The sequence below is a fragment of the Meleagris gallopavo genome, chromosome 1, assembly GCF_000146605.3.
Source record: "Meleagris gallopavo isolate NT-WF06-2002-E0010 breed Aviagen turkey brand Nicholas breeding stock chromosome 1, Turkey_5.1, whole genome shotgun sequence".
In the NCBI taxonomy this organism is placed as follows: domain Eukaryota; kingdom Metazoa; phylum Chordata; class Aves; order Galliformes; family Phasianidae; genus Meleagris; species Meleagris gallopavo.
Window position 1 is genome coordinate 168,264,045 of NC_015011.2, and position 26,228 is coordinate 168,290,272.

A 26,228-nucleotide genomic window follows, 5' to 3' on the forward strand; every position below is an offset into this window, starting at 1 on the left:
TGTGATTGGGCGGAAGATGGCGCTGGGCGGATGGAAATCCTAATGACGGTCTCCAAAATCGCCTCCATCTGTACCATGGTGAGTGAGCGAGTGAGCGCTAAGGGACCGCACCGCTCGGAGGGGTCCGCGGGGCGGGCGGTGGGGCAGAGCCGCGCTCCGTGGGTGGGGATCGGGGGCGAGCGCAGTTAATCGGCTTTGGGAGGCTGCACCCAGGAGCAGGGCAGAGCTCGGGGGCTTTCCGACGGAGGCGCTCAGGACAGGGTCTCCTCGGGAGCTGCCCGTGCCTGCCCATCCCGGCCCGCGGAGCCGCGTCCCGGTGCTGCGCGGGGCCGTCCCGTTGTGCGCCGTCCAGCAGCGCGCGCTGGGACGCGTGGGCACCGCGCCGCGTCCTGAGGGGCTCCGGGCTGCGGCGGCCCTTGCACTGCTGCCAAGGGGGAGGGAGGAGAGAGCGGAGGGGAAAAATAGCCTCTGCCGTCCTGGTTGTTCAGTTGCTGGATTGGCGTTATAACGTGCCATGATTTTGAGCAGTGGAAAATGCTGATGGGTGCGTTCTGGACGGTGATTTATGATTTTCATAAAGCTTACCGCAGAGAGGCTTCAGCGTCTCCAGCGGGCATTTCAGAGGTGGCCTGAGAGAATGTGGAGTGGATGCCTGTGGAGGTGGCTCAGGTGGCCGCCCACCGGCTGGAGCAGTGCTCTTTGCGACATGGGAGCTGACAGCTTCTCATCTGAACTCCAAGAGTCCGATTCCCTGAATGCAGGAGCTGTACGCCGAGGTCTTTGTATGGCCAAATGAAGGAACAGCAGTTTTCATTCTCTGGAGCGGTTAGATTTCAGACTAGGCTGTGATTGATCCTTGAGCCAGGACGCATTGATCCTTGAGCCTTTACCCACAGCTGCCTGCTGAACGTTCTGTCATCATAGACTCAGTGCCAGTCCCTTAATTTAGGCCCAGTATGGGACCTCATTTCTCTACTTGTAACATATGAAAGCTGTAGGTGTGGATCACCCAGGCATATGGTTGAAGATTTCCTGTGTGTGTGGTTGTTGGAAATGGTGTTTTGTCACTGGCGTACAAATCAGTACCTAAACCATTCTTTTCAACTAAAAACCTTACCGTTAATTAAGTGTCTGTACCCATGAAACCAAAATTCTGATGTCAGTGAGGTATTCTTTGTCCAATTGTAATTGTGTATGCTGAGGTGGATAGATTACAAGCATGAGATTTTTCCTGTGCCTTTTCTGGTGCTTAAGCTTTAATGGTACTGTGTGAGAAAGGACAGCTGGCTCAGGATACCCCCTGTGAAAGTTTAGCAGTTCTTAATATAGGAATTGGCTTTTTCAGTTGAAGGTAAAATGGAGAGGTTCTTGATATTTACATTGAGAACAATGTGGTTATGGCCAGGAAGATCTTTTAAATGTTAAGAAAGTTATAATAATCATGTGTAAGCATTAATTTTGCAGAAACAAGATTATAAATGCTGAGTAATGCTTTCTTTTTTTTTCTTTTTCTGGCAATTTTTCTTAGTGACAAGCTACCATTTGATTAACTCTCAGACAATTTTCTGAAGATTCTGAGAACATTTCCTTGCCTTTTCCCCATGCCTATTGGAAGAATTCTCAGGTTGATTCTCACCTTATGTCTGGCTAGTACAAAACCAGCAGCAGGCAATTTTTGCCACAAGACAGTTTGTGCATTCACAAACCTAGCACATGTTGTGTGCTGGTGGCCTGTAACAGAGCTATCTGGAGCCATGCTGAATAATCTCTTCAATCGCAGTCCTTCATTTCATGACTTTCTTTTTTGTATCCAAATTCAAGTTTTCACTGCTGCTTACTCACTTAAATTTAATGCACCCTTTCCTCTGAAGCTCTGAATATTGGAAAGTAATAAACTGGATTTTCCAGCACTGGCCAATGGGGTATGGTGAAGAGTGATGTCAGAAAGGCCAATAGCGCCTTTTGAGGTGATGTTGCAGGAGCAGTAGACATTCTGTCTACAAAACGATTTTTTTTTTCTTAGTTCATGCTGCATCTATACTCCAGTGTTTATATCAGCAGTACTGCAGGTCGTCCTATTCTATCCCTTCAGGGTTCTTTGGATTTCTTTTCCCTGTATCATCGCTCCTGTGTTGTAGTAAGCCTTAATTACAAAGCTCGAGATTGCAGAAAAGGACTGGAAAACAACTTTGCTCTTGTGTGGCTTATGTACTGCACTGTTCTTTTTGCAAAATGGGTAAGGGCATGGGTGACTGAGTGGGTTGGTTTGTTTGTTTAAATGTCTTTGCAGTAGAAGTAGAACCTGGCATTTTACCCTCATCCATGCATTAAGCTGCAAAACAAGTCTTAGTTGTCTGAATGATAGGAGGTTTTATGCGTGGTTGGGAAGTGGTAAAATAATCTGTGCAACCTGCAACAAACATGTGCCCCAAGCTATACTCACATAAAATTAAGGCTGAATATAGTCCTTCTGACTTTGCTTCTGCTGTCTAGAGTCCAGCAAATGCTTCGCAGTCATAGAAAGGTATCAGGCCTTCTAGTGGCTGGAGTAGAGGGGATAGAAACTGCCTCTGTAGATTAAAAGCTATGGAGGTGTCCATCTCAGACGTACAGAAGGAAGTTATGATAGTAGAGCTGGTACTTGTTTTTCAGTGTTTCTTCTAGAAAGTGGTTGATTATGCTAGCACAACCTGAAAAACCATAATGAAATTTAAATGTGATGCTAATCCGCCAGCTGTAGTATTAGACATGAAAATCTTTTGCTTAATGTTTCAGGCATTTGTTTAACTGTTCCCTACTAGTTTAGCATCTCATATGCAGGGTCAGTGTACTTGGCTAGTATTACTGTAGAAAGTCTTCAGTGACTAATTGAGATTTCCAAAAATGCCATCAAACTCATAGTCTGCAGCTAAATGTAGATTTAATGATGCAGTAGTGTGTTCTGCCTGAGGAGTTTCTGTGTTTCTTACAGTAAAAAATTTTGGTTTTAGGTTTATTTTTGAATGCACCATGTGCATGCACCAGTCATGCTGAATGGTTGCCTACCATCCTTTTCCTGCTTCTCTCCTTACCCCCCAGTACTCTTCTGCCTGTTTCAGTCACATTTGACAAGAGCGAAGAGGTGTTGTAGATGCTAACATTAATACAAGCACATGGGGCTGGAGGCTGCTGAGGGGAAACAGGCAGAGTGCCCAGCTTAGGGAAGGCAGCAGTGCAACCTGCCACAGATGTCACAGTGGAGAGGTTTTATTAAACACTTAATTGCAGGCAGAGTTTATAGTAAACTTTGAGATAGGTGTGCGTGCATGGGCTTCTTTACTGCTCAGGGAACTATCTGTTTATAGTAGGTTTTTCAAACCTAATTGTGAAATCTGCACTTAATGTAAATTGATGCTTGCCAGGGTTTGAATTCAGACGGAATGGCTGTTATGTACTCACTCCTGTTCCTTTTGTTTGCACTCTACTCTCAACCACAAATTGTAATACTTAGACAGTAATCAATTAGCAGTTTTTACAGATTCTGCAGGAAAGCATAAGGAAGACTCGAGCTCAAAGGAGTGTTAATTGAGAGTTGCAGCAAGGAAAAACATTGCTTCAAAGTGAGGAGGTGGCAGAAAAGAAAGCAAGAAGGTGAGAGAGCTGACACAGGGAAAATAACAGCATTGTGGTGTTCCTTTATCCAGCTGACTGACTTGCTTATGTAGCAGGGCTGGCAAGGAGGAGCATGTGCTGTGGCTCAGCCACACCATTTCACTTTGGCATGGTGACCTGAATCTGCCATCATCAGTGGACTGGAGTGTTCTGGCGTGTGTTCTGTTTTCATGATTCTGTTGCAAGCGCACTTGGTTTTGGAGAAGTGTGTGTTAGACAGTTAGTTCAAGAGCCTATACCACTGCAGGGAGCTTCACTCATTGGTTGGAGTTGCAGTAAGGAGAATTTTTCATAATGATTGTGACACGATTGTGGCATTTGTCATCGTCATTTTTGTAGGTGCAAAATAGGTTGCTATTTTGCAACATGTTGCAATATAGTAATAAAAAAATAAAGCTACACATTTGCTGTTTAAAATGCTGGGTTTGGGGCAGTGCTTAAAATGCACCAATTACTTTGTACATGTTTGACTCTAAATGTAACTAAAAATTTACATAAAACAAATGTGAAATACAAGACATGAAGAAGAAAGCACTGAAACTGTGTAGCTGTAAAGCAATATTTGTCACAGCACAGAATTTCTTAGTTGGCTTACTTCTTAAATAATTTCAATCATATAATTGTGCCTGTGTCATTTGACTTACATGTGGACATTCATTTATCGGGTTCTAAGCACAGAGAAACAATGCAGTACCTGCTTGGACTCTAGTCTTGCCAACAGTGAATTTTTAGCTGTGTCAGTGGGACCAGCTGATCCCATTACTACACAGAGGTTGATTATTCAGATGATCACATATGTGGGCTTTGTTACTTTTTAAATTGGCAAAGCAAGTGATTTGCATCAAGACTTGTAGGAATGATTTTGTAAGAATGTGGAAGAAGGATGTCTGTCCCTTAATTAAGATTGTTTACATTTCTCTTGTGTATCTGTTGAAGGAAGGAAGAGTATACAAGGCCCATGTAGGGGTCAATTTTTGTTTTCCTGGTTTAGGAAGTTTCTAAAAGTAAAATGCTTTTAACAAACGTTGTATTTCAAATCAGATCTGTTTGATCTTTCAGTCTTAAAAAACATGAAGAAAACCCACTTACCCCTAGGTAAGTTTTGTAGCATGTAACCATAATGGTTTAGTGTATTAGCATAAATACATCAAAATCATGTATCAGTATAAATGTACCAGAGCAGAAGATTACTCTTACCATTTTTCATAACTTCAAGAAGTTTTAGTGAGCCTGTGAAAATAGGGAAAAAAGCATTTGTTTTCATGAAATGGCAATTTTTGTGGACTAAACGTGTATTTTAAACATTACATAGTGTGCTGTTTATTAATAAATGTGTTACTGTACTTTTTCTCCCTCTGTGTTGTGGGTGATTCGGTAAGTGTCTTTTTTGTTTGTTTTTTGAAGGTGAGTATAATGCTTCTAACTGCTTGTACTTTCTAGGCAGGGAAAGATTTCTCACGTCACCATCAAATCCTCTTTTTAAATTCATTTCACAGGCTTCCTGTCTGGTCCATGAGTATAATTCAATCTTCCACTGTAAGTCTGTGAAGGTAGTGCTTCTAAGGTCCTGCTTAGCAAGTGCCATGATGAGATGTGTTGTACTGCTGCTGGTAAAAGCCTTCTGATTAGAGGAAGTGGAAGCAAAATCACCAGCTATTGTAAACAGTGTTCTCTCAGGAATGTTCTGGAATTATAGAAGATAAATAAAACTGATACTGCTGACAGTATTTCTTTTGTTTTGTGGTATGATTTCCTTCAGTATTTCCTTCCGAGGGTAATTGACAAAATCTGTTTTGCATGGGGCAGCAGCTTGAGAAGAATTGCATCTTTCTGTGTTTTTTAGATCTATTCAGTGAAAGACCAACTAGAGAGCCCCGATTCATTGAGTCTCAGGTTCATATTTGTGAGTAATTTATCTTTGCCTTGAGTGCTCAAAACAGAAGGAAGTATGACTGTCTGTCCAGCTGCTGTGAATGAAAATACAACGTCTGTGCTCAGGCTCAAAAAGGTTGGTGTAGTAGCAAATGTAGTAGCAAAAAGCAAATGTGAAGGTAATTTTGTGCTGTACTGTTGTCATCTTTGCCCGTGCAGGGATGCTTCATTTTGTGCTCACTAAGAAAACATTCCCTTTGAGCTGCATGCAATTGGAGTACACAGGACTGCATCTTAAGCCAATTAGTGAAGAAAAATAAGACTACGAGTATTTCAAAAGTATGAAACTATCCAAACTAGATCATGAAGTTGTGCCTTACTAAAGCATGCTCTTTTGCAGATAAATGAACACTGAGTATCACTGAAGCACACTCAGCATATTTCACTTCTTCTTGGGCCAGAAACAATATCCTAAGAAATGTTTTTTCATTTTGGTTGCATTTGAAATAACAGATATAGTTTATATTTGATTTAATATAGCTATGCTGTTTGTTTTAAGGCTTGTTTCTATAATTACACAGAAAAAATACAACTTTACATATTCTAATAAAAGGTGATTTGAAGAGTGGAGTTTTGTATTTCGTCTTTCATGTAAGATTCCATCAGTCACAGTGCACTAATTGATATAGGCTATGGAATTGTGAATTGAATGCCTTCAGTTGTGGCACAGATAAGGAAATGTCTTCAAATACTTCTGAGGGGAAAGTGAAAGCTCTATTATAAATGAATACTTATGCTCTGATTTTTATTTTTACAATTTGTAAGTAAATTAATTTTATAGCTGTAATGTTTTCTTCTTGTTGAGGAAAACATTATTTCTGGATATTGAATTTCTCACTTTTAATGCCCTTCAGTCACTATGATGCATTTTTCTTCAAGCTCACTAACGTGTAGCTAAGTAATATTTGAGAAATTTGGCTTACATTTGTGTATGTAACATTAGTTTGTCAGACACCTTCAGTCTGTGTTGTTTCTTGGGAAGGTGAAGGGCATTGCAGGGAAGGTTCTGGCATGTGTTAAGGGAGAAAGACATCTACAGAACTTAGGCAAATACAAATTTAATTGTAAGAAATTTCTTTTTGAAATTATTATTATTTTTTACTAAGGAAATTTGCGACTCAGTAAGATAAAGATTAAAACTGCTGAAAAGATGGCCTTCTGTGTTATCAACTGATTTTTCATCTAGGAAGGGATAGATCAGTAGAACTAACACCAGTTTAATCTTCAAAGCATGTTAGGCTGGTTGAGTCAAGTCAGTGTAAGAGAAATGCTGTCTGCTAGATTGGATGATAACAACAAGGCAGGACACTTCAAAAGCACTATTGTTTGCCTGCTTGCTGATTTGTTTTTAGACAGTATTGTCATGTAGGATAGCTATTTTTTCATTTGTATTTCTACCTTTAAAAGTGTTAGGTACCTTTACATTATTTCTAGCTTAGGTGAGGTGTGTGTGCTTCTAAATTGATTCTTCCAGCCATTCAAATTTTACCATATGTTAGTTTGCATCTTTGAGTCGTTAGCTGTTAGTTGGTCACAGGAGTATTAATTGTATGTATGGTGCCCCAGCAGTGAGACCACTGGGGCGGCAAGAAAAGGCAATAATAAACGTGAAAATAATAGTTAGCAAAACTATTGCTTCAGCAAGGTGGGTGACTTTTCACAGTGCCTTCATAGTGACGTAGTGCAGTTTATCTTTGCAATTGTCAGCCAGTACGCACAGAACTTAAAATTTGTTTCACTATGTAATTAGCTTCTTCCCTATTTGTTGTAGTTCTTTGTTCTACATGGAAATAATCACAGAGTTTAAGAGGTCAATATTTTGGTATTTTCAAACATCCGTTACATCATGGTGTTATTTTGCATACGATCTCTTAACAAGGGCTTCAAATGGTCTGATTCAGATGAAGCTAGTTAAGTTATGGTGTTACTTCCTCTTCCAGTGGTCAACTGTAGGACACCAAGATAGGTGCATGTTAAGATTTCGTGTTCTTACATGCCTTACTTGCTGAAGATTTCACTGTAAAGCTGTGTTGTGTGTAGTGTTCTGTATGCCTGTATAAGTGTCACTGTCTTGGAAGGCGGGTGATGTGAAGCAGTGTTTGGTGATGTGTAGGTGTTTATAGGTGCTGACATGATGATATATAGGTGGTGGTGATACAAAGATATGAATACAATGCAAAAAATGGGTAAATACCAGTAGTACTGCATTATTCGCTTTTACTGCTTACTTGTTTTTGACATCTTTTGTGCCTCTGAAACAGACTGCCTGGGCAGTAGCAGTTTGAGCACTGGCACAGGCTGCCCAGAGGCTGTGGAATCACCTACCTGGAGATCTTGCAAAGGCACCTGGATGTGGCCCTGGGCACCCTGCTCTGGGTGCCCCTGCTGGAGCAGGGCTTGGGCCAGGCGGACCCAGAGGCCGCTCCAGTGCCAACGATGCTGTGATTCTATTTGCTCCTACTTCTGGGTTCACATGGGGAAACCAGCCCTGGGGTGTACTAACTGAAGTTGGTGTTCCTATCTCTCATCGGCACAATGTCAAAGCTAAGCTGCTCTGTGGGAGACTGAGTGCCTGTTGTATGGATTGCTCAGTGCACCGCAAAAAGTAGAGGATCATTTTTGGGATTTTCCCGCGTCCCAGTTAGATGGCAGAGGAAGAGCTTTTATAACTCTGCCACAGACATCTTTGAGTGAAATCTCCTGATCCCAACTCTAGTCTTTCATGGCAGACGTAACGAGGTATGACTCTTCTTGTGCTTTATTCCTCTGCTGACCTCTTGTCCAAAAGATCTTATGATACTGCAGTAGTTGGTACCGCAGCGCTTCCCCTCTGCATCTGTATTTGCAAAATGGGAGGATCAGCTGGGGCTGATAGTGCTTACCACAATAGTTCCCTAGAAACCTTTCAGAGGGAGGGATACTTAGATATTACAATAGTTGTTATGTGTCAGATGTGAGCGTGTGGTTTAACATATTTTCAAGCTCCTGCTGCATACTGTATCCTGCCTCTGCAACTAACACACTGTGCCCAGTATAAATTATTTATTTGTGGGAAGGAGTAACATCCTTTATGACAGACAAAAGGAAAGCTGTAGAGGGAAGTCTAAGTAGCTTTGAGGGTTTTGTATTGGTTTAAAACATCCGTGCTGCTTTGTACTGATAAAACATTCATAAACAACTGCATTGAAATTAGTAATGTCATCCTCTGAAATTCATGTGAAAGTCTGAACATTGAATGAAATAGCCTTGAATAATGAGAGAACTGTATTGTTAATATACGCATATCTTAGCATATTTTACTTACTAGGGGGATATTTACTGTGCTAGAAATCTAAATATAATGTTCTGGTCTGTACAAACAGAAACATCTTGTGTCTTGGTCACAATATTCTCCCTTCCAAAGCTAGAATAAAGTAGCCACTCCACCCTTTGAAAACAGATAATTTCCTAAAAACCTGTTCTAGAATTCATTTATTTTTTTTATGAAGTAGAGATTTGAGCAATAGGATAAATGGCCTCCTCAATTCCTTTTTTTCTGATTTGTTTGTAAATAATGTCCACCTTGCCAGAACTCAAGGGTGGATTTCAGTAAGGCTGCAAAACCAGGCATTCAGTAGCCACAGAGTGCTGTAATCTCAAATGAGATCTTATATCCCTTTTCCTTACCACTAACATTGCCATTTGAGAGCAGCTGTGAAATCTTAAGAGCTATTTTTAATGCTGTTTATGATTTTGGTTCAGTTTTATTGCTACAAAGTCCGCGGCCATTTGCTACATCTTTAATGTAAGGAAAGATATAGTTGGGAAGGAGTCACACCTGTTTTTAAGATTCTTTGCTGTGTAGTATGTGCTATTTTTTTAATTATTAGGCCTGAGTTGTTGCTGAGGAAGCTGTGCTTTGAAACTAATAAACACAGTACATCAAAACAGTTTAATTCCATTAAAAAAATACGTAAAAATGATGCAACTTGAGATGTTTTTGAACAGAGAACGTCTCTGGAACCCTGTATCTCTAGGGCATTTTGGATTATATTTAAGTAACTTTCTGGTGGTGAAAGAGTGCTAGATGCTCTTACTGTAAGCATGTAAGTATTATGTTATGGCACAGAAGACTTGCTGGGTGACCTGTCTGCTTTTGGATCTGTATGAAATGGCTTTGTGGCCAATCTAAACATCCTGAGAGAACAGAACTCAAAGGACTGGTTTTCCTGCATTCATGGCTAATACTATCTTGCCTGTGTGCTTGCCTTTGGATTAAGAAACAGGCTAATTAAACATGTTTAGTTAATTTGCCATGTATGATTGATGGATTGGATCACAAACTCCTGCTGCCTCCACCCTTCAGGCTACCGGCAGGAGAGTGTTTCATCCATTCTCTCCAGTTTCTTTTTGTTTTCCTATGTCCTGACTAGAGGGATTGCTTCAGCATGCCTAAATTCAGCAAAACCTGAGTCTCACAACCTGAGATCTAAATTTACAGGTCTGGTGTTAACAAGGTCTACAGCTGTGACCAGTAATTGTGTGTGTGTGTGTGTGTGTGTGTGTGTGTGTGTGTGTGTGTTTAGTCAAAGTAAATCAACAATTGCTTGGGGATAAATGCCTTTGACAGAACTAACTGTACAGTATATGTATGTGAGAATCAAGATTGAAATGTCATGTGAAATGCGTAATTATACCTCAGTACACTGTTCTGACAAAACATTTGGTTCTTGAAGAGTGGCTTGTTTCCTCAGATGTGTGCTGTGGTCAGACTCATACTTGTGACTGTGTTATAGATGCCTGCAATGTGTATGAGTTGCCACTTCTAGCTGTACATGCTTGTCTTATAATCTTTGGAGGAAAGGCATTTACCTTTACAAAAAAAACCTCACTTTATTTTTTTTTTTTTCTCAACTAGTTAACCTCACTGTGTGCATAGTTGCAACATTAATATTTTACTGCTTTTGATTTCCTAGGGCGCCAATGCCTCAGCTTTGGAGAAAGAGATTGGTCCAGAACAATTTCCAGTCAATGAACACTATTTTGGTTTAGTTAATGTAAGTTTCAGTTCATAATTCTATTGCTTTGAAATGTTGTAGCTGGATTGGTTAGATCACAAGATTGCCCCTGAGTGAGTAGTTAAAAAGCTGAATGATGCAGTCGTTGAATATACATTTTGAAATGTATTTAAATATTCAGCATATTTGTTAAAATATCTCAATGAAATAATAGTTGAAATTGAGCTAATCATTTATTTCATTTCACTTTTTACAGGGTAATTAGGAAACCACTTCCTTGCAATTAAACTGTGACTGTTAAAAAAATAAAAGCTATTTAGAATATACGGTTTGTAGTTGGTAATATGCCAGCTTAAGTAGATAAATACAGTACAGGAAAAAACCTGTGAAACTGTTGGTGATATTAAGTCTTCACATCTGCCATTTTTATTGAGATGTTAAAAAATACTGAGCCTGAAGGGGGCAGCAAGTGTGGAATATCATATGAAATGGTTCAATTTGATGATTAGTGTTCAGGAATAATTTAAAATTTAATTTCTGGTGTTACCCATGGAAAATGTATCTTGTTAGAAATTGTATGATTCTGTCTGAAATTAATTATTAAATATTTTATTCGGGGATACTTTGGAAAGTACATACAAAAACAAGGTTGATTTAACATGATCTGTCATCTTGCTTTTTATAGTGAAACTAATTACTTGTAATGCTGTCCTGCTACTACAACACATATCTCTGCCTCTACGTTCTTAGTACTGACATGGTTTAGGAGTCTAAAATCCTGGTATATGCTGTACAGTCATTAAACAGTCTTACTGATAAGCTGACTTAGATGCAGCTCAGCTGTCATGACTTAAATTAGTCATTTTTTCCATTCTCGTGGAAGTTGAAATAGTGCATCGTTTCTCTTAAAAGAGAAGTATGACCGAAGGATGAGCAGATGGTGAGGTGGATTTTGAACTGGCTGAGCGACTGGGTTTAGAGGGCATTGGTCAGTGGCACAGAGTCTGGTTGAAGGCCAGTAAAGAACAGAATACCCTAGGGATAGATACTGGATGTATCATGTTTAATGTCTTCGTTAACAATCTGGATGATGGGATAGAGCTCACCATTATTAATGCACAGATGACGTGAAACTGAGGGAAATGCTGACTCGCTAGAGAGCCGTGCAGCCATCCACAGGAACTTCAACAGATCTGGAGAGGGCCTGACAGGAACCTCATGGAGGCTTTGGGCAGGGTCCTTTTCCAGGCATGTGCTGGGGGCACCCAGATGGAAAGTGACACTCTTGAAAAAGGCCTGGAGTTCTTGGTGGACACCGAGTTGAACTTGAACCAGCAAAGGCAAAGAAGGCCATTGGTATTCTTGGCTTTATTAGGCAGAGCACAGCCAGCAAACCAAGACCCTCCTCATCTACTTCGGTGAGGTGGGAGCTGGAGCACTCCGTCCACTTCGGGAGCCTCTATGGTGCCAAGAGGACAGATTGACTTAGCACTGGGCAATTTTGATAGGACAAAAGGCAGCAGGGACGCACTGTCTGGCACACAGGAGTGTGAGAGAGAAGTGTCTGAGAAGCAGGCAGCACTTCCAGCCATCCAGAGAGGCCTAGGCAGGCTGAAGCAGTGGACCTGCTTTGTTCTTGACTCTGAACAAAGCCATGTGCACATGGGTTGTGTCAGCCCTCACTGTCAATACAAGCTGGGGATGAAAGGATTGAGCGCAGGACTTCAGAGTGCTGGTGGATGGCAAGCTGGACATGAGACAGCAGTGTGCCCTCGCAGCCCAGAAGGACAACCACATCCTGGGCTGCATCCAAAGCAGCATGGCCAGCAGGGAGAGGGAGTGATCCTGACCAGCTACACTGTGTTGGTGAGGCCTCACCTCGAGTACTGCGTCCAGATGTGGAGTTCTCAGTGCAGGAGAGACATGGAGCTGTTGGAGTGCATCCAGAGGGGGCCCACAAAAGTAATCTGAGAAATGAAGACCTGATAACAGCCTTTCAGTATATGAGAAATGAAGACCTGATAACAGCCTTTAGTATATGAAGGGGAGCTATAAGAAAGAAGGAGACAGACTCATTAAAAGGGTCATGTCTGTCTTTTTATTAATTATTCTTGCTGTCCTTTTATTAATTTATTTCAGTGCATTTTGAGTGTTTTGTAAGCTGTATATCATATTTCTTTTTTTTCTTTTCAATTTTTTAATATAAACAGTTTCCTTGCTAGCTTTCTGATTAAATTGCATAGTACTCATGTTTGTCACTGAACTGGGAGAGAGCTGAAAAGAGGAGCTTTCCTTTTACTCCAAAGATATAAAGTCTTTTGTCCTTTTTCTCTCTTGATAGAACCTGTTCTTAATGAATTGTGAATGGGAGAGTTTTCTTATAATTTCATGCCTCTATTTGCTAATATTTCATATAAAACATAAATAAGAACATTATTTTCATATGTTAGAGGAGGTGTGTAGTAGGTATGTGCTTCAATTTGCTGTCTGAGTGACTGCTGCTGAAAGGTTAGATTACTTGCTGACAGCCTTATAAAGAATTTTGTCACTTTGTGTTAGATAATGGGTTTTACTGCAGGAGGGCTGTATAAAATGTGTGAGTCGCCACTGACAATTCACGTTGCCTTCACAGAAGTGATTGGGGAAGTTTGTCACATTGGGATGGGTTAGAGACAGCATCAGTGATAGCAGGACTTGAGGGAAGCTGTGCCTAGGCCCTGGAAAGAGTCTGGGGAAGAGGAATGCGCAGTGTTCTGACAAAAGGAATTGTGGATGCTCTTAGAACTGTCTCTGTTTGTACCATTTCAATTCAGTGACCTACCTCATTAATAATACCCCTGGTCAGTTCTTTTCCTTCCCATCTCTGTTTGAGACGGACCTCTGACATAGCTTCATATTCTCAATAAGCCACGATTCACTGTTTTAAGAAAACTCCAGAAAGACAGGCCTGTCACCTAAAATGAGAACTGAAAACTGAAAAGAGCAGGTTAAAGGAGTTACTTCTGACGTTGATCACAGCTAATAAGATGTGGAGAAACCAATTTCTGAAGTGTCTGAGAAGGTCTCTTCTCACAGTACAAAGTCATGCTGTACCTATTCTGTACTCTTGTGGCTAGATGAATAGATGTGATATATGGATAGCTATTTTTACCTGGGCAGCTGTGAAATTGGTGGAATTTGTTTTGAGCCAAGTTAATGCATAATTCTGTTAATAAATTTACAGGAAGATAAAATTATCGTGTTGATCAAATTCACTGTTTTTTTTGTTGTTGTTGTATTTGCACACAACATACTTCTTAATCTATGGTAAGGCGTATTTCTGTTTTGTGATCTTAAAAGTAAAGAAGAAATGACTTACAGAAAATTTGCCCATGTGGATTTTTTTGTGCTTTGGATTAAATGTTGTTCCCCCACAGTAATACAGTGCAAACTAATAAATCTCTATCTTATTTTTATAGTTTGGGAATACATGCTACTGCAATTCAGTTCTTCAGGCACTTTATTTTTGTCGTCCATTTCGAGACAAAGTCTTAGCATACAAGAGTCAACCAAGAAAAAAAGAGAATCTCCTTACATGCTTAGCTGACCTCTTCCACAGTATAGCCACCCAGAAGAAAAAAGTTGGAGTTATACCTCCCAAGAAATTTATAACAAGATTACGAAAAGAAAATGGTAACTTCTTTTTTTTTTTCTCCTGTGTAATATAGCAAGTATGACTTGGTTCTGAAGTTGAAATAGTGGCATATGTACATATTACGGATGGAAAGTGTTCTTTGCACTGTAGTGTAAAGTAGAGGTAACCTTAGAATAAGAGTGTAACCTTGGAGCTGTCCAGAAAGAATCATCATGTCTCTTTGTGTATAACTGAGTCTTCTGTCAGTGTCTACTTCTGAAATTGCATGCTAGTTTTGTCTAAGAACTGTATTTTTATAATCAGAATTCACTCTAAAGCTTTTATTTTGTTCTTAAAAGATTGTTACGCTTTGAATGCGGTGAGCAGTCTGCCAAATTGACTGTATGGAACGCACATCGAGGCATCCTTGCCATAATCTAGCTTAAAATCCTATAAATCTTAAGTTGTTAATTTTTTTTTTTTTGTGCATTACTTATCTTGGTCTACTTTTTAAGTAATTAATGCATTTTAAAATCAGTAAGTAGTTTTATCTAACTTCTTAATGTAATAAATACCCCACATTTTAAGAGTTTTCCAGAGATTTTAAACATTTTATGTTTCTTATCCAAAAAAAGAGATTCTTATCTCTAACCTGTGCAGAATAGGAAACTCATTCAGTTCTGCAGTGAGTTTACTTGAATGTCTTTGCATTTCAATGCATTTGTAGAAATAATCCATTATTCTTTCACTATTTAATCAATGAATGTTAACTATGTAGAGAATGGTTCAAATGGAAACTAGAAAGTAGATCACAGGAACTGTTACTTTTTTTTTAATAAAGTTGCTTGTAATGCTCAGTTATTTAATGACATTCAAATTCTAAGCAAGAGAAGGCAATTGGAAAGTATTCTGTAGAGAGATCAGATGTGAAAGTTCACCTCTTGTTTCCTTTTTTTGTCTCTTGATGATACTCTTACCTCTTCTATAGAATTAAATGGGTAATTTTTTCTGAGCAGTGATAACATGGATATCATATATGCTTTTACTTGCTTATTGTAAAGGTAAACAATTTGGAGCTTTAGAGAAGAGTTAGTTGACGAAAGTATCAGATAGGTTGGCACTGCATACCTAAATTCTGTTCCAGTAAGCATCCAGCTGTACCAGGGCAATAACTGAAAACATAATCTCCACGTATTCCACATTACAATGCTGCTATTCAGTCTTTGTTTTCTAAGCCTGAATCCAACATACATCTATTAATTACCTTGAAGCTTGACTGGCTGGGAAGCAGCTTGAGGTCAGCTGAAGGTATACTGGTATGTTTGCTTAAATTTCTTCTACTCATAAAATGAACCAACTGAGCAGATAGCCCTAAGAGATCTGTTATGTGGCATGGTGAAGAATCTCTGGAGTGTTTAACCTCAGGAGACTTGCAGCCTTGATGTACTTGATTAAATAAAGATTTTGTAGGTGGTTAGATTCAGAGTTGAACTTTTCCTTTTCAAAAATAGTGTTGTAGGTGTTCATTAAATAAGATATTTGATTCATATGCTTGGCTGCTTCATTGCAGCTCTCCAGATGATACAGATTAGCATTACCTTCTCCTTAACTTGCTAGTAATTCAGGTTTTTATTTATTTCAGTTTGAAGTTTATTTCTGGATGCAATCAAATGAATGATGGCAAAGCTATGAAGTAGTCCCTGTATGCACTTCTAAACTTAAACTTCACTGAGGATTTTTTTTATGTTCATCTTTCCAATCCTGGAAACTATCCCTCCAGTGAAGGCCTGCCTATTTTAGTCTCTTAATGTTCTTGCACTAAAAGGAAATTGGAAGTTATAGTTTTTTGCAATTGGAGCAATTGCTAAGATGATATTAGCTCATTATATAGAATGGTTTTCAAATTGGCAGATAAATTTCCGTGCTAAGAACCCCTGGTCAGAAAGGGAAAAGTAACTGTTAATAAATCAAGTTCAGTACCGTTAGTTTTTCTTAGTCCCATAAATAAGGATTTGTCGAATCAGATGATGTCTCAAGTTATTGAAGTCCACTGAAATATGTGCCAGTGATACTATTTGCTGTCAGCTGAGTGAATCCTGTGACAATTTAGAAATGTCAACAAACCACTGTTTGTGCATATTTTTATTATACATTATATATTATCCAGAAACAGTTGTTCAGGTCTTTTAAAGACGAATCTGTTTATTACTTGAAGACCTAATTTGAAGTCTATTCTTGCCTTGCCTAGATATTTAGGCAGGTTTGACATGACTCCTACAAGTACTGCCTTACCTAACGAGATCTGAGAAAAGTAATAGTTGCTTATATCAGTATCTTTAAGTTCATCTTGCTTTTATTTCTGGTTCTGATGGCAGTGCACTCTTGATAGAGTAATGATGAACTTAAAGCCCTAAAAGTGAAAATAAATGTTCAAAGCATTCCTTTGCTTGTTTGTGTTAATCATGTCATAGAACATAGAAACCACTGAAATATTTCCAGTTCTGAGTTCATTTGTGAAAATATCAACGTCTGCCATTTGAAATGTCCTTTATTATCCAAGACATTGGTCTAAGCTTGTCAGAAGTACAATACCCCTGTTGGAGATCCAAATCCTTATGGACTGGCTTCTGGAGTGTGGTCCAAGGCAAGCTATAAAATTTCAGGCAGCACTGTATGTGCACCAGTGTTTCAGTAGCAGAGTAATGGCCAAGTTTTCTTGCAGAATAGCTTACTTTTCTGGTAATTCTCATCAGCTATTTACAAGAATGTAAGCTATGTCTTTCTCCACCCCTGAGAATTGTTGGCTTAATAAATGAAGTCCTGATTTTGGTGGTGCTTTGTCACAAATGATTCAAACCTGAAACAAAGACTAATTTTGAAATTTTCCTCTTTTAAAAAAACTTGTTTATAGTATAGCACTAATCAATTCATTTTAAAAAATATCCTGTTTCTTTTTCTTTTAATCTTATAGAACTTTTTGATAACTACATGCAGCAGGATGCACATGAGTTCTTAAACTACCTATTAAATACAATTGCGGATATCTTGCAAGAGGAAAGAAAACAAGAGAAGCAAAATGGTCGCTTACCCAATGGCAATATTGATAACGAAAATAACAGCCCACCAGACCCAACATGGGTTCATGAAATCTTTCAGGGAACGTTAACAAATGAAACCAGATGTCTTACGTGTGAAACTGTAAGTCCGTATCTCCTTCATAAAGCAAATTCTTCACATTACAGAACTTCGTTTCATGATTCATTTGTCTCAACAGACTAGCAGATTAGATTCATTTCTTTCCTCAGAAATCTTATATTTGTATGAACGATTTTGTTTTTGATTTGCAAATGAGAAATTTCCAGCAGCAGATGCATGATTTGTATAAAAAAGGTATTGATCAATATTAGGAAGATGCCCAGTTGAATTTTGTTTGTGTAGTCAATCAACTTCAAAATTTAGATTAGAGAAGTCTAAGTTGATATATTTGTAGGAGCAATGAAGCCTGCTGCACAGGGATGGGGAGTTTTTCTCCAAAGTGATGTCTTAAAGACTTAATGTCATATTTAGTCATGCATTCCAGAAATAAACATTCTGAATCAGTTTCCATAGACTTCTGGTTTTGAAATTTAAATCCATTGAAATCATGACACTGTTGTTTCCTCTTAAATGTCTGTCCACAGAAATTCTTCTCTTACTGGACCCTGAGAAATAAGCTTCATTTTTGAGTGAGCTGTGCTAAAATTTTCTTGGAGAATAGTTCTACTGTAAAAGAAATAAGCTATTTTGGAGAAAAACTTATAATTGAATTTTACCTGCTTCAGAAAAAGCAGCACAATATGAAAATTACAGTAATTCTCTCATGGTCTGTGCCTTAGATATTGTAAAAAGCAAAATGACTATATTTTTTGTGTGACTCTCTATACCTATTTGCCTTAATTACATAATGCACGTATTTCAGCATTGGAAAGGAGGAATTAGATGAAAACTATATACTTCATATGTATTTTTTCTGTCTTCTGGAAATATCATCTCTTTGATGTGAAAAAGAAAATCAACAACAAAGTTTCCTAATGTGATGTGTAATGCAACTGCAGACTTCAATAGATCCTGATATTTTGAGTAATTTAAGTGGTGATTTCTGCCTACCACCTTTTATTTCTGATTTCTCCTCCCTAGTTATTACTTCACGGCAACTGCAAATTACTTTTCTTTAGTTCTTAAACTGATTTTTTTCTATTTATTTATCATAAAATATGTCTTTAGTTTAGTCTCTTAATAGGACTGATGTCATTACCATTCCTCACTGTGGCATCATGAATTATTCCTGTCAGGATTTTGATCTACGTGCAGTTTTAACACAATCTAAAAATGCTGAAGCATTCTTTGCCAGCATTATTTTGTTAGTTACTGTACCTATCACAATTCTGAGCTTTCCTAATACTGCTTAGTTCTGTGTTTCTGTTAGCTGTTGCTAACATAATGGGATATGCCACATCTGTTCAAAGCTGGCTAGTTGAATTTTAAAGAATATCACAGGCAGAAATTTTCTAATAATTATTTACTGATATGTTAGGACTTCTGTATTCCTGCCCCTAATAATCTGGAATAATAATCTACTAATCATATCAGCTTCTGTCTGATTAAAACATAGTGACCTGAAAATAGGCACTTAAAAAGAAACACATTTAGACATAGCATGTATGTAATACTACGTGACTATACACGGTGAACACATATGACTACTTTAATGCTTATTGAAGATGTTGGCGTTTAGATGTTGAAGTGTAACTTAAAATGCTATGTAGCAGGTTGTGCAGCAAGAAGTGAATTAGTGCTTTGTAATGATAATAACCTTAGTAGTTTGTTTTTTTACTTAAATGTGGAATTTAATGCATACTGAAATATATTTTGTTTTTCTATTTTACTTCCAAATAGGAATGATCATCTTCTAACTGTTCAAAACAGTGCAGTCTTTCTAAAAACCAACACAGCAAGATTTCATTGTAATTTTGGTTGTCCTGATTATAGAAAAGAGTTTCTTTCCAGGATGCACGGACTCATTAGCCCTTTTATTTAACTGCCTATTCTAGAAATTTATCCTCAATTTAAACATGGAATATAGTGGAATATAAAAACATTGATTTGTCTTGGATCAAGTTACACTATAAACAAGTTAGAAATCTGATTGTAAATTATCTTTATGTTCTCTAGATGTGATATCCTGTCATGATTCCTTCCCCTTCTCTGGTAAAAATATATAAAGTATGACTGTGTGAATATTACCTTTTTATTGTGGATAGTCGATGGAAAAAAATATGTAAAAGTTCATAGATTTTACAGCATTGTCCTCAAAATTTCAGGAAGTTGTATCAGAGAACCAGAAAATAATGTTATTGACAGAGGGGAAACAGTCTTGGGCGAAAAACATTGGATCAAAATGATAATGGTTTTCTTTTTCAGCAGTTGGTTTCCTTCTCATTTTCATGTAACTCTCCGTAATAGAAAGTTCTTCTACTTCAAGCTGAGGGGTGACATTCAGGAAAATCTCAGTGGTCTCTCTTACAGGAGCAGTACGGGGACTTATCTATGTCCTGCTCTCTCTCTTCTCTCTCAATAAATCACGCCCTTTCTTTCAGCTTCATTGAAAAATAGTTTCTATCTTAGCATATATGGGAGTCTACAACTGCAAGAGTCTTTTTTTTGTGTGAGGTAACGCATATTGCTAGTGAAATTCCAAACCAAAAGTAATACTTTTTTTTTTGTGGTAGCGTTCTGAGTTTTGTTTGTGTCACTGGCCATCAGGCTACAGGTGAGCAATCTGTATGCAAAATTATGTCCAGGATGTGAGAACAAGTTGTGGTCCCTTTAGCTAGAATTGTAGAATCGTAGAGTGGCCTGGGTTGAAAAGGACCGCAAAGATCATCCAGTTTCAACCCACTGCTATGTGCAGGGTTGCCATCGGACCAGGCTGCCCAGAGCCGCATTCAGCCTGGCCTTGAATGCCTCCAGGGATGGGGCATCCACAACCTCCTTGGGCAGTCTGTTCCAGTGCGTCACCAGCCTCTGTGTGAAAAACTTCCTCCTAATATCTAACCTAAACCTCCCCTGTCTCAGTTTAAAACCATTCCCCCTTGTCCTATCAGTATCACCCTCGTAAACAGCTGTTCCCCCTCCTGTTTACATGCTCCTTTCAAGTACTGGAAGGCCACAATGAGGTCTCCCCAGAGCCTTCTCTTCTCCATGCTAAACAATCCCAGTTCCCTCAACCTTTCCTCATAGAAGAGGTGCTCCAGCCCTCTGATCATCTTAGTGGCCCTCCTCTGGACCCACTTCAAGAGCTCTGCATCTTGTGCTTGGAGCCCCAGGCCTGGACACAGTATTGCAGATATGTTGGAACTCCAGATATAGAATGTTTCATTCTGAATTCTACATCACTTTTCAGCTGCATATATTGTGTTAAGAGCACTCACAAAGGTTTTTTAACAGACTGGGACTTGATTCTGCAAATGATGAGGTTTTCTGACCATGTCCGTCTTCATTTTACGTCCTGTACGTAGTTCGAATACATAGCATAGAAGATAAGATTACTTTAGTCTGAGGATTTGATATTTATTGGAAATAAATACATGATTTACAAGAAAATAGTGATGTTTATTGGAAATAGAACCTCTAGAGAGAAAGGGGGCATGGTTAGAGTGGAAGGTTAATTTTAAATTATTATTATTTTTTTTTTTTGGTAAAACTGTGAGTAAATTGGCAGTTCAGATACTGATGGCTGAAAATCTTAAAAACAAAGAATAGCATTTCTGAACTATGAATATAGATGGAAAAAATGCACTTGGTAAACCATATAATGGCTTTTCATGATCTGAAATGTACAACAACCACTTGTTGTGCAGACTTTCATTTTCTCCTGCCTTTGCCAGTGGGATAAGGAAGAGAACTGGGGGAAGGAGAAGTGGAATTTGTGGGTTGAAATAAAAACTACTTATTGAAACAGAGAAGGGGGGGAGAAATAATGTTACATATATACGTGTATATTTGTGTACATACACACACACACAATTGCTCACCTGCTGACTGATAGCCAGCCAGTCCTCAAGCAGAAACTGCAACCCTCTGGCTAAACCCCTGTCCTCAGTTTTGTAGCTTTTTTTTCACATGATGTCTTATGGTACAGAATATTCTTCCGGCCAGTTGAGGTCAGCTGCCCTGGTTGTGTCCCCTACCCCTAGGATTTCCACTAGACTCCTTTGCGAACCACTCTCAAGTTTGGTGGTTCTGAAAGTGATGTTTGCAGTGGGTTACTTTGAAACATTGCTCATCTCCATGCTCCTAAACTGTAGTATTTCCCTGGAGATAGGAAACACGCAACTTGCTGAAGATGCAGGAGGCTTTCTTTGCTATTCGAAAAGCATCTTGAAAAATTTCTGGAAGTCTAAACTTAAGCATTTAAATTATATTATAGATATGATGCATACTGGTGTAGCAGTCCATTTTCTGTGTGTACACTTATTCTTGGAAATTTATGTATAGAAGAGTGGGAGGAACCTTTCCCCAGTCCTCTCACAGATATTAACAGAAGCTTCTAACTTAATTCCATAAGCCTTTCTGTTTCACCAGTTATGTTAGTTCTCAGAAGTAGTTGTCTTGACCAGCTGTGTTTTTGTTCTTCGTGTATGCTGCCCTTAGCAACTGTGCCCTTCTCGTCTCTTGAGTCAGAGAACAACTTTTCAATACTGCAACCGGGCATGTTTTCTGAAAACATTCACCTTTGTACGCAGGAGTCATAAAAGGCAGTAGACATTCTCACCAGCAACACTGAATATCTCAAGGTACAAAGGGGAAAGACTACCAGATGCTAAAAGGGAGACGCTAGTTATTTCATAAATGTTTTAATAACATTGCTGATTATCAGGACCACTATGGATTTCATCCATCACCTTTTTTCAGGATTTGTGATGAAATTTCTTCTTTGATTACATTTACTTTTAGTCTGGGGTAGAGGAGGCTGAGGGGAGACCTTATTGCTCTCTTCCAATACCTGAAAGGTGCTTACCTTTCCAGGAAAGCGGGGTTGGTCTCTTCTCACTGGTGACAGGTGACAGGACGAGGGGAAATGGCCTCTTCTGGCCTCCCTAGACCAAGGGAGTTTTAGGTTGGATATCAGGAAAAACTTCTTTACAGAAAGGGTTGTTAAGCACTGGAATAGGCTGCCCAGGGAGGTGGTTGAGTCACCATCCCTGGCTGCGTTTAAAAACCGTTTGGATGTGGTGCTCAGGGACATGATTTAGCAGAGGTTGTTAGAATTAGGGTAGTATGGTTAGGTTGTGGTTGGACTTGGTGGTCTTTAAGGTTTTTTCCAACATGAACAATTAAATGATTCTGCCTCCTTGGGCACATGTATGTTTCCCTCTTCCTCTTTGTGAACAAAATCAGAAACAGAGATCTTGCAAATGTCTGACATGCTAAGACATCTCACTTGTAACAATTTTTGGGAAGCTATTATAAGGTAGAAGATATATTCTGTGCTGAAAAAGAGTTGAATGAGTTTAACAGGTTTAAACCTTTTAATGTGCTCTTTTTTTTTTCCTGCAGATAAGCAGCAAAGATGAAGACTTCTTAGATCTTTCTGTTGATGTAGAACAAAATACTTCAATTACTCATTGCTTAAGGTAGACGCAAAAATCTGAACTATATTTTGCCTGTCTTTTTTTGACCTTGAAAGAAGGAAGTAAAATTAAAACCTCATAGACATTTGACTTAGCAAGTTTTAGTTTATGTAAACTTAATAAAATGATGGGGGTTTTTTGCATACCTTTATACATATATTTTAGGTAAGAAGCTAGTATCTCTGTAATGGTTTTTTTTTTTTCTTTCAGGGGTTTCAGCAATACAGAAACTCTGTGCAGTGAATACAAGTATTACTGTGAAGAATGCCGCAGTAAACAAGAAGCACATAAAAGGTAGGTTAGACTCAGAAGGAAGAACACAGTGCAAGTATTTTCATGAAAACACTCGTGTGTTTCTGCGTGTGTCTTCGTGTGTATGAGGCAGGAGGAGAAAGTGCTTTCTCTCCTAAGTGTTCTCACTCTTCTTCCTCTAAAGAGTCGCTTGGTTATAAACATAAGTAACCTCTTACTTGAGTTCAGTGAGCCTCCTTTTGTAAGTAATGAGAATCCATTGAGAGTGTTCTGGGAGGCCTTTGATCATTATTTATTTTTCTCATTCTAAAAATAATGTTCTTAAGGCCAAAAATAAGATAAAAAGAGAAGTTGGGCTATGAGTGATTAAGGAAGAATTGCTGATAGTCATGAAATTTCACTGATTTTATGGGACTCTTTGCATTTCTGTTCCTCTGAATAACTAAATAACTTTTACCGTTGCTGCAAGAAACAGTTTGGCAATTCTGACTGAATTGGTAAAAGGTCTTATGCTTGTAACATTACTTTTTAACTGAGTTTTTAATTAGCTGTGGTAAACATCTGTATGGCAGAGCTCATAGAAAGCGTTAGAAGCTCCATGGAAATCTGGAGTTTATTTGTGTAAAATATTTCTTGTCTGTCTAATATTTAATTTAGTCTTGCTTACATCTTTGAAGAAAACCTCTTGATTTTATGTACTGTGCTGTATTTTTTTTATTTTAAATCTGAGAAAGAATTTGTCTGTGTATAGATGAGTTGAAGGGGTGGGAACATGGGAGTTGGGGACATGCTGTACTGGTTATGCCACTGGTTCTTGTTAGTGAGTTTACCATAGGTTTAACATGTGGCTTTTGGCATGTTTCATCTGCAGAGTATGCATTCATATGTTGCCTAAGCTTACTAATTGATGTGTACGAGGGTGGTTGTGAACTAAGGTCTGTCCTGTTGTTTTCTGTTGCCTTAGCTCTTTTTCTTTGTGGGAGGTAATATGATCCCTAGCCATTAATAAGTTGTGTTGACATAAGCCTGTTCTGTAGGTATGGACATACTGGCAAAACACAGCCTTTTCTGGTTTTCAATGTGACTGGTTTCACTGAAGTCATAATTTTCTTCCATCTCTATAGCATAATGTTTATCTATCATAGTGTCTTCTCAACTAGCAAAGGTGACTTTCTTTTCTGTTGAAAAAGCTCTTATTATCAAACAGAGTTCTTTTATTAAAAGAGGACTTTAATTTTGCAAAAAGAATCAGAGCAGAAATTATATCCGTATCTCAGTAATAAAAAGTAACTGCTTCTGCCATCTGTCAGCCCTTCTCCAGCATTTTTCATTTCCTAGTTTCCTTGCAGACAAAGGAGAAAAACTGAGTCTAGCAGGGTTTCCACAGCTACTATCGAGTCTATTTTTAATGAGAAAAAGGGAAGGAAGGATTTTGTCCACAGTCCCTTATCTTTTGAAAAGGGATTATGCCGTACAAACATATTTACTGACATTGCAAAAATACAGTCTTAGTAGACACATCTGAAACCTTCATTGGGCTGTACTGTTGACACTTTGGAGCTACTTTGATGGCTTAAGGCAGTTTGATAAAATTACGTGCCTTAGATCAGTACAGCACAGAAGGAGAGAACTCTAGCTTAGTTGCTATTAATAAGGGCAAATTTATCTCCCAGGGAATTTAAGTCTCTGTTGCCAGGTCAGCTATGGTTGGCTGATGTGAATTTATAGGCACTGATGCAAAATTTCACTCCCTCAAACTAGGGAAAGGGGCCAGCGAGCCATCAATAAAACTAAGTTATCGCTTTCAGGCTTTGACTTCAATAAAATAACGCTGCAACATTTGTACAAAATTACTGTGCTAGAGCTTAGCATTATCTTGCTTTGGCAGCATGAGGTGTGGGGAATGACAGTGTGCTGTCTGTATCTCTTGGCGGTGTTAAATGAAGGGCTTGATGTGAAAACTTGGAGTAATATAAATGTGACAAAGTAGTATTGCCTTTTCTAAAACGCTTGTTTGACTTGACTGGTTTAATGGGAAATTAAACTGTAACAGAATCTTTGGAATAACTTTGTTGCAGTATCTCCACTGTATACTAGGTGGTGTGTAGGTTTGCTTTTGGAAACTCAGGAAAGCTATAGGGAGGTATGTCTAAAAGCTGAATTCTCTGTGTTAGTTTAACGCTGATAGGTAGCTAAACACCACACGTGCTCCCGTTCCTCCTCCTCAGGACACGAGGGGGGGAGAGGGGAAATACGTTGAATAATTTCATGGTAGAGGTAAGGGAGATCAGGCAAAAGGCAATCAGCACAAGAGATTGATGTAATTTATTGCTTATTGCTAACAGATGAGAGCAGTGAGAAACTAAAACCAAACCACAAACACTTTCCCCTATCCACCCTCTTCTGCCTCCTTCCCCCAGGGCAGCATGGGGCTGAGGTCAGTCCTTAATGCCTGTCTGTGCTGCTCCTCTGTGGTCACTCTCTGCCCTGCTCCATGCAGACTCCCTCCCATGGATGTCATCCTTTCCAAACTGATCCCACATGGGCTTCCCACAGGCTCTAGCTCTCCAAGCACTGCCCCCCAAATACAACTCTGTACCACGGGGGCCCATTCTTCTGGGACTGCTCCAGCACAGGTCCCCATGGACCGCAGCTCCCCCAGCTCTGCTGCCCCACTATCAGGCTGTTTTCCGTGGGCTGCAGCTCTGGCTCAAGGCTGCTCTGGAGGGGCTCTCTGTGGGCTGTACCTCCATCAGATCACGTCCTCTGCTGCATCATGGGCTCCTCCATGGCTTCATGTGGAGGTCTGCTCTGCATGGTGCAGGAAAACGGTCTGCTCCTCCATGGGCCTCTCCCGAGCTGCAGGGAGCTGCTGCTCTGCCCTCCTGCTGCACTGACCTTCGTGGCCGCAGGGCTGCGTCTCTCCCATTTCTCATTCCTCTCCCTCAATTGCTGTTGTGCAGCAGTTTTTCCCTTCCATAAATCTGCTCTCCCAGTCGTGCGCCCAGCATCACTCATGGCTCGGCTTGGGCCATCAGCAGCTCCTTTTGGAGCAGTTGGAGCTGGCTCTGATCTGACACAGAGCAATGCTGTGCTCTGCTCACAGAGGCC

At 39.3% G+C, this 26,228-nt stretch overlaps 1 protein-coding gene across 1 annotated transcript in view; it reads left to right on the forward strand.

The window, feature by feature from the left end:
- Positions 1-1,473: 1,473 nt before the first annotated feature.
- Positions 1,474-26,228, forward strand: part of USP12 (ubiquitin specific peptidase 12) — a 31,034-nt gene continuing 6,279 nt past the window's right edge. The window contains 7 exon segments of the mRNA XM_031552047.1: positions 1,474-1,551; positions 1,554-1,646; positions 10,539-10,619; positions 14,039-14,252; positions 17,165-17,391; positions 22,792-22,868; positions 23,076-23,159. Coding sequence (XP_031407907.1) covers positions 1,489-1,551; positions 1,554-1,646; positions 10,539-10,619; positions 14,039-14,252; positions 17,165-17,391; positions 22,792-22,868; positions 23,076-23,159 — 839 coding nt within the window. The 5' untranslated portion in view covers positions 1,474-1,488.